This window comes from Budorcas taxicolor, chromosome 18 (assembly GCF_023091745.1).
Source record: "Budorcas taxicolor isolate Tak-1 chromosome 18, Takin1.1, whole genome shotgun sequence".
NCBI lineage: Eukaryota > Metazoa > Chordata > Mammalia > Artiodactyla > Bovidae > Budorcas > Budorcas taxicolor.
In genome coordinates this window covers 51,369,241-51,378,299 of record NC_068927.1, presented here as the reverse complement: position 1 = coordinate 51,378,299, position 9,059 = coordinate 51,369,241, and the positions used below count along the sequence as shown (strand labels likewise).

The following is a 9,059-nucleotide window of genomic DNA, read 5'->3' as shown; positions in this document are numbered from 1 at the left end:
ACAGACCACAAATTCCACCATGGGGCCCTCTCCTTGTTAACCTGACCTGAGGCCCCTGCCCTCCTTCCTGGTTGGCTGGGTCCCAAGCTAGGCAGGGAGCATAGTGGGGCGTGTACATGAGAGGTGAAACAAGACAATTATATAATCAGGACCAAAGTCTGTCCTGCTTTCCCAGATAGTATAAAAGCCAACCATCTCAGACATCACCACCTGGCCATCACTCCCAGTTGCCACCATGCTGGCCTCAGGGCTGCTCCTCGTGGCTTTGCTGGCCTGTCTGACTATCATGGTCTTGATGTCTGTCTGGCGGGAAAGGAACCTCAAAGGGAAATTGCCTCCAGGGCCCACTCCTCTGCCCTTCATCGGGAACTACCTGCAGCTGAACACCGAGCAGATGTACAACTCCCTCATGAAGGTGTCATGGGGCAGAGATGGGTGGAATGGAATGAGGAGGGGCGGCCTGGGCCAGTTCATCTGGGGCTTTATGGCAGGGGATGGGCAATGTTGGGCAAGAGTCTTAGGAAAGAAGAAGGGAATTTTAAAGATCCAGTACCAGGGTCCTGGGGCTTCCCTGGTGGCCCAAAGGTAAAGAACCCATCTGCCGATTCAGTAGACTTGGGTTTGATCCCTGCACTGGGAAGATGCCCTAGAGAAGGGAATAGCAATCCACTCCAGTATTCTTGCATGGGAAATCCCATGGACATAGGAGCCTGGCAGGCTACAGTCCATAGGGTCACAAAGAGTCAGACATGACTGAGCAACTCAACAACAACAATCGGGGTCCTAGCCAGGAAAAAACCGTATCTTGAGATGTCCAGCTCCTTGATAGTCAGAAGCTGTGAGGAAATGCATCCCCATAAGTGAGGTCTGGGTACAGGGCCCGTTCAGAATAGGGGCTACTCCCACCAACTAACTCCCACTCACCTCTATCAGATCAGCGAGCGCTACGGCCCCGTGTTCACGATCCACCTGGGGACCCGGCAGATCGTGGTGCTGTGCGGCTATGATGCTGTGAAGGAGGCTCTGGTGGACCAGGCTGAAGAATTCAGTGGGCGAGGCAAGCAGGCTACCTTTGACTGGCTCTTCAAAGGCTATGGTGAGGGAGACTGAGGGGAAGGGGCCACGGTCAGACAGACTTCGGGGTCCCCAGCTTTTTTCTCCTGACTGCCTCTGCTATTCCTGTCTCCACTCCTGTGCATTGCTGCCTGCCCCTGCTCTATCTTGTCTTAGTTTCTGCATCTCTGTTTCTCCCTGCTTCTCTCTGCCCCGTTCCCTTTCACTCAATGTCTCTTCTTTCTCTGTATTTCTTAGAGCCTCTTGGGATTTCTGCTTTGGAACCCTGGTCCTCTATCTCCATATGCCTTTTGGTCTTTTTTTTCTTTAGAGCTCTGGGCTTCCCCCGGTTTCTCTCTCCTTCCCTCTCTCTTTCTTCTTCCTTTGTCTTAGAATCTCCCATTATCTCTGCTTCAAAATCTCCATGCCTCCATCTCTTAGTAACAGTCTCTCTTTCCCCCCAGGGCCTCTCTGTTTCTTTCTCCCTATTTTTCTCTTTTTGCGTGTGTCTGTTAGTCACTCGGTCGTGTCCAACTCTTTGCGACCCCATGGACGGTAGCCTACCAGGCTCCTCCCTCCATGGGATTCTCCAGGCAAGAGTACTGGAGTGGGTTGCCGTTTCCTTCTCCAGGGATCTTCCCAACCCAGGGATCGAACCCAGGTCACCTGCATTGCAGGTAAATTCTTTTCCATCTGAGCCACCAGGGAAGTCCTTTAGAATTTGCCATGGTTATGTCTACCTCCCAGATCTCCATGCATCTTACTTCCCCTCCTTCCCTCCTCTGTCTCCTCTTCCCCTGAGTGTCTCTGTGTCTCTTGGCATATCTGTCTTGCCTCATTCTTTCCGATTCTGTTCTTTGCACGAGGTCTTTCTTTCTGCATTTCTCTGAGTCTGCGTTGTTTGTCTCAGCCTCTGTCTGTCTCTTTACCCCCCTTCCCTCCCTTTCCCCTTGCTCTCGCCCACCCTCTACCCCTCCTTCCCCTCTGCACCTTACTCTGGCCCTCTACCCTCCTTTTCCCCCCCTTGCTCTCTCTGTCCACCCCTTCTCTCTCTAGGGAGCCCGGGAGCCCGGGGCTGCTCTGGGCCCTGCCTCGCTCTGCCCTCGTCCCACTCCCGCGCTGCCTTCGCAGGAGTGGCTTTCAGCAACGGGGAGCGCGCCAAGCAGCTCCGGCGCTTCTCAGTTACGACGCTGCGGGACTTCGGCGTGGGCAAGCGCGGCATCGAAGAGCGCATCCAGGAGGAGGCGGGCTTCCTCATCGAGGCCTTCCGGGGCACTCGCGGTGAGCCGGGGGGGCCCTGTGGTATGCGAGGAGGAGGGGAACACCCGACGCGGCCACAGCGTTCTGGCCCGGGAAGGGGGGGCCATGTTGGGGGAAGGGTCTTGGGTCCGGTGCTGGAAGTGTAGTTCAGCACTGCCGTGCCCTCCTTCACGTCTCAGACCGCATCAGACCGCCGAGCTGACTCTCCGCTAAATCCCTGTCTCTCCCCAACCCCCTCCGCTCTCATGCCCCCAGGCGCCTTCATCGATCCCACCTTCTTCCTGAGCCGAACGGTCTCCAATGTCATCAGCTCCATTGTCTTCGGGGACCGCTTTGACTACGAGGACAAAGAGTTCCTGTCACTACTGCGAATGATGCTGGGAAGCTTCCAGTTCACCGCTACGTCTACCGGGCAGGTAACCCGAGTCGACCCGGCTCTACCCTGCTCCTACGGCAACCTGCCGACTCCTCACCCCACCCCACCCCCCACACACACATGAGACCTGCCCCAAACTCCCATCCTCCCCCAGACAGGGTCCCCTCAAAACCAGACCACCACTCTTGGACAACTCAACAGCTGCACCAGAGCCCAATACTCAGTCTCCAAGGACACCTGGATATCTCAAAAGATGCACCCTCCACCAAAAAAAAAAAAAAAAAAAAACCTGCAGAAAAGATACATGTCCTCAACCCAGCTTTCTTACAAGACAGGTGTCCTCATCCCAGCTTATCTTACTCTCTAACAAGTGGTCCCTTTTTAGACACTCCATCTCTAAAAAGGGGAGGGGGCCTCTTGGTGGTCCAGTGGTTCCGACTCTGCGCTTCCAATGCAGAAGCCATGGGTTCGATCCCTGGTCGGAAAACTAAGATCCTTCATGCTGCTTGGCGTGGCAAAAAAAAGAAAGATATTTTCTTTCCATCTGAATTTCTTAACACCTGGCAAGTGGTCACCTCAGCCTATTTCCTGACTACCTGGACACCTGGTGCTTCAAAATTCAGCCCACCAAAATCACTGGTTATCCACACAGATGTCCCAAACCAGCCTACTGGAATCTCCAGAGAGTGCCCCCTCCCCAGTTCACTTAAATAGCTAAACATGTAGACAGGTCCCCCAACCAAGACCCCTAAATGCATAAACACCTAGGTAGACTGTTCCCCACACACCCAAATAAGTGTCCCCTGATCCAGCTCATTTCCAGCACCTACAGAAGTGCCCTCCATTGGCCCATTTGAATATCTGAACATCTGAACAGGTATCTCCCCACCTTAACACCTACACCCCAACCCCACTTTAGTACCTCAACACCTGCACAGAAACCCCAACCCAGACCCCCTAAACATCTGGACAGTTGTGTCCAACTGAGACCACACCAATGCCTAAACACTTAGGCAGGTGACCACCACCCATACAAGTCCCGTCTAAATAGCTAAACACCTGGACAGGTGTCTCCCAACCCAACCTCATCTGATATATGAACCCCGGGTATGTTTCTCCAATCCAACATCATCTGAATATCTGACTATGCATCCCAGTCCATCTCACTTTATTCCTTGGACAGGGGCCCTCACATGTAACTCATTGTGAAAACACATTCCCATCCAGCCTTATCAAAATATGTAAATATCTGGGCAGACACCTGTAACCCAGTACCTGCCTTGCCCTGAGACAGGGCCTACTCCCATGAGGTCCTACACACTGACAGCTGTCCTTCCCTCCCCTTCTCCCCTCCCCATCGTCAGCTCTACGAGATGTTCTACTCAGTGATGAAATATCTGCCAGGGCCACAGCAGCAGGCCTTTAAGGAGCTGCAGGGACTGGAGGACTTCATAGCCAAGAAGGTGGAACAAAACCAGCGCACACTGGACCCCAACTCCCCACGGGACTTCATCGACTCCTTCCTCATCCGCATGCAGGAGGTACACCCTCACAGCCAGGATGAAGAGGTCCAGAGCCAGGCAGAGAGAAATCAGGCTCGGGGTGGAGGAGAACAGAGTCCCATCGAAATCACCCCTCCCCCAACCTAATAATAACTCACCGACTCTATGGACAGTTTGAGTAAGCTCCGGGAGTTGGCGATGGACAGGGAAGCTTGGCATGCGGCCATCCATGCGGTCGCAGAGTTGGACACGACAGAGCCACTGAACTGAACTGAACTAACAATCTTCACAACTGAACTAATTAACTAACTAAATAACTAACTAATAATTTAACTAACTAACTGAACTAGTAATCTTCACAATCCCAGTGATAATTAACCATCATTCTTCCACTACTGGAGTTCCCAGGTGGCACCAGTGGCAAAGAACCCACCTGCCAATGCAGGAGACAGTAGAGACATGGGTTCGATCCCTGGGTCGGGAAGATCTCCTGAAAGAGGGCATAGCAACCCAGTATTCCTGCCTGGAGAATCCCATGGACAGAGGAGCCTGGTGGGCTACAGCCCATGGAGTCACAAGGAGGTAGACACCACTGAAGTGACTTAGCATGCAGGCCCCAGTGGTTAGGACTCTGCACTCTCACTGCCAAGGGCCTGGGGTTTAATCCCTGGTCAGAGAAAATCCTGCAAGTCACATGGCACAGCCCTCCCCAAAAAAGGGGGATTTGATTTGAAAAGGTAATAAAATAGAGTGTTGTTACTCGCTCGGTCGTGTCTGACGGTTTGCGACCCCATGGACTGTAGCCCACCAAGCTCTTCAGTTCACGCACGGGATTCTCCAGGCAGGAATACTGAAGTGGGTAACTATTCCTTTCTCCAGGGGATCTTCCTGATCCAGGGATTAAACCCGAGTCTCCTGCATTGCAGGCAGATTCTGTCTGAGCCACCAGCTGCTACTGCTGCTAAGTTGCTTCAGTCGTGTCTGACTCTGTGCGACCCCATAGATGGCAGCCCACCAGGCTCCCCCGTCCCTGGGATTCTCCAGACAAGAACACTGGAGTGGGTTGCCATTTCCTTCTCCAATGCATGAAAGTGAAAAGTGAAAGTGAAGTTGCTCAGTCGTGTCCGACTCTTTGCGACCCCATGGACTGCAGCCTACCAGGTTCCTCCATCCATGGGATTTTCCAGGCAAGAGTACTGGAGTGGGGTGCCATTGGAAGCCCCTATAAAATAAAGAGACAGGTCCAAAGGGAAGACCCCCCAGAAGGGCCCTCAGAGCATAGGGCTTCACCTGAAGCCCTCTGTCCATGCAGGAGAAGGAGAATCCCAACACGGAGTTCTACACGAAGAACCTGGTGCTAACAACCCTGAGCCTCTTCTTTGCGGGCACTGAGACGGTCAGCACGACCATGCGGTATGGCTTCCTGCTGCTCATGAAGCACCCAGATGTGGAGGGTAAGGCTGGAGAGGGCAGGGAAGCGGGCACCACGGACCCCTCCCCCAAACTCCTCTGAGCCTGCTGCAATGGTCCCATCTCTCTCAGGTTCACGGACCCTCAGACACGCTTTGCTCGCTAGAGACTAGGTGATGTTTGGCTGATAAGCACCAGCCAAGTCTCACCAGCTGTTAAAATATTGAAAATATCTGAACTGATTGGTATACAGTTCCTGTGGCTGACCCAACCAAGTGCTCACCGCCCCCTCCTCCAGACATTCCCCAGGACTCTTCCTCTGCACCTCCCCCAGGATTTCCATAGGACTAGGTGAACAAGGTGGGCTTCCCTGGTGGCTCAGTGGTAAAGAACCTGCCTGCCAGTGCAGGAGATGCAAGTTCAATCCCTGGGTCAGGAAGATCCCCTGGAGAAGGAAATGGCAACCCACTCCAGTATTTCTGCCTGGGAAAGCCCGTGGACAGAGGAGCCCAGCAGGCTACAATCCATGGGGTCACAGTCAGACACAACTGAAGCAACCAAACAGCAACAAAGCGAACAAGACCCTGCACCAACAGTGTCTACAGCCGCCGTCTGATCTGAATGGTCTGCATCCACATCACACATGCATGTTGTACATATTTGGATTTTCATTCCTGCCCCGAGTCCCCTCAAGAGCTAAATATGTTCTCCCCCCTCCCCTAGCCAAAATCCATGAGGAGATTGACCGCGTGATCGGCAAGAACCGTCAGCCCAAGTTTGAGGACCGGGCCAAGATGCCCTACACAGAGGCTGTGATCCACGAGATCCAGAGATTCGGAGACACGATCCCCATGGGCCTGGCCCGCAGAGTCACCAAGGATACCAAGTTTCGAGACTTCCTCCTCCCCAAGGTGCTGCCCCACCCAGCCCGTTCCCTGTGACCCTAAACCCCGTTCCCCTTAGAACCTTCCCAGCCCATGACCCACGAGACCCACTCCCCTAATCAAAGACTTTGCCCACTACCATGTCCCTGCCACCTTCCCCCTTGGAGACTCCTGAATTCCAGACCTCCCCAGACCTCTTGCCTCAAGGAATATGAACCCTGTGTGCCCCCCAAATTCCTGTCTCAAGAGAAATGAACCTCATTTCCCCTAGACCTTCAAAGACATGATCTCATGTCCTCCAAGCATCCTGCCTAGAGGGACACGAACCCCATGTCTCCCAAAATTCCTTTCTCAGGAAACATGACCCTCCCGACCCCTCAACCTCCTGCCATGGGAGGCATGAACTATGTGTCCCCGAAACCATCTGCTCCAGGAGACACAGAACCCGTGCTCTTCAAACTTCCCTTCTCAGGGGACACAAGCCCCATGTCAGCCAAACTTGCTGTCTCGAGGACATGAATCTCATGTCCCCCAAAGCACCTCCTTCAGAGGACCCCAATTCCCATGCCTTCCCTTGTCCTCACCTGGGGCACCCAAACTCCCCCTCTGCCCACAATGTGCTTTCATCATACCCATCCCTTACTCCACCTTATCAAAGTCCCCTCCCTCCTCTCAACCAGGGCACCGAAGTGTTCCCTATGCTGGGTTCTGTGCTGAGAGACCCCAAGTTCTTCTCCAACCCCCGAGATTTCAATCCCCAGCACTTCCTGGACGAGAAGGGGCAATTTAAGAAGAGTGATGCTTTTGTGCCCTTCTCCATCGGTAAGAGACACTGCCAAGTCAACACCCACAGGGACCTCCTTCATCTCTAAGGCTTAACCTAGCTTCTTTCTCCAGCTTGGAAGTCCTTCTTACCATATACCCTGGGGCCAATCAGCAATCCCCATAACTACCAAGAGCCTGGGCCAAAGCGAAAGAAAAGGAATGATCGTACCCCTTTCAGAGATGGGGAAAATCAAGGCCCAGAGTGAGAAATTTAAGTCCAAGGTCATTTAAATCCTTCAGATTCTTAGAAAGGTGATGACAGCAGTAGCCATATTTGAATGTGTATTTATGGGCAAGGGGCATCCAAAGTTCCAATTGCTAGTCTGGGCTCATCCCACCAAAAGTTCTAGGGAAACAGGCTCAGAGAGGAGTAGCAACTTCTCTGCAAGTCTCTCCAGCCTCGATATTCCAGCCCTTCTTCCCTGAGAACACAGCTGGGGGTCGGTAAAGGGGGTCAGGCAACGGTGAGAACAGGCCTCACCTCCACACCTCCCACTCTGGTCCTTCAGGAAAGCGGTACTGTTTCGGAGAAGGCCTCGCCAGAATGGAGCTCTTCCTCTTCTTCACCACCATCATGCAGAACTTCCGCTTCAAGTCCCCACAGTCGCCCCAGGACATCAACGTGTCCCCCAAACTCGTGGGCTTTGCCACTATCCCTCCAAACTACACCATGAGCTTCCTGCCCCGTTGAGTCAGGGCTGTGCCCGGTGGGGCTGGTGGGAGGAGCAAATGGGGGAGGGAAGGGCCTGGGCGGGGTTATGAGGGAGGGGCGGGGCTAAGGATGGGGAAAGAAGGGGTATGGGAGCGGAGGGGAGGGGATAAGGGCGGGGTTATGGAAGGGGCGGGGCTATTGATGAGACATAGTAGAGGGTGGGGAGGAAAGGGTAAGGTGGATGGGAGAGAGAAGAAACAGAACGACTCTTTGTTCAGCTTGCTAGAGATGAGATGAGAGGAAAAGGAACCTTATGGTATACTTTGCATAGAACAATGGCAGATATTATTTATTGAGCAAGTATTCTGTGTCAGTTCTATGCTTAGTGTCTTAAACTCACCTCACTTAATGCTCACAAACCTACCATGATAGGGAACAGTATCTATGCCCATTTTACAGATAACAAAGATGAGGACCAGAAAGTTTAAGTGTATCTGAGGTCCCACAGAACACAAGTCAGTCAGTACTCAGCAAGTACATGAATACAGACGGCCATACTTAACCCACAGTCCTTGGATAGCATCCCTTCCTCAAGTGAAAACACAGCAACTTATTATATTATTACACAACCTGAACAGCTCTGTCCAGGGGACTTTTCCAGAGTCCTGACAGGCAGCTCACCTGGCTTCACTACACACTTGCCTATGCTCTTCCCAACTCGGGCACACTTTGGATGACAGCGTATTTTGTGCCTACCACCAGATAAGGCTACTGTGTCCGACGGGAGTCAGACTGTTGGTGGTGGTGTTTTTCTGGATGTGCTAGGTCTCCATTGCTGCACGCAGGCTTTTCTCTAGTTGCAGCAAGCAGGGGCTGCTCTTCATTGCAGAACTTGGACTTCTCATTTTGGTGGCTTCTCTTGTAGCGGAGCACGGGCTCTAGGGGCATGGGTTTCAGTAGTTGTGACGCACCGGTTTAGTGGCCCCATAGCAAATGGGATCTTCCTGGACCAGGCATGGAACCTGTATCTCCTGCATTGCAAGACAGATTCTTAGCCACTGGACTACCAGGGAAGCCCTAGAAGTCAGACTTCTTAA

The 9,059-nt window shown here is 52.9% G+C and overlaps 1 protein-coding gene across 1 annotated transcript; it reads left to right on the top strand.

The window, feature by feature from the left end:
* The first annotated feature begins 235 nt into the window (after window positions 1-235).
* On the top strand, window positions 236-8,001 carry LOC128063606 (cytochrome P450 2A13). The gene is made up of 9 exons (XM_052656400.1): window positions 236-415; window positions 934-1,096; window positions 2,185-2,334; window positions 2,569-2,729; window positions 4,054-4,230; window positions 5,504-5,645; window positions 6,325-6,512; window positions 7,166-7,307; window positions 7,820-8,001. Exons 1-9 carry the CDS (start codon window positions 236-238, stop codon window positions 7,999-8,001), a joined length of 1,485 nt encoding a protein of 494 aa, XP_052512360.1.
* The last annotated feature ends 1,058 nt before the right edge of the window (window positions 8,002-9,059 follow it).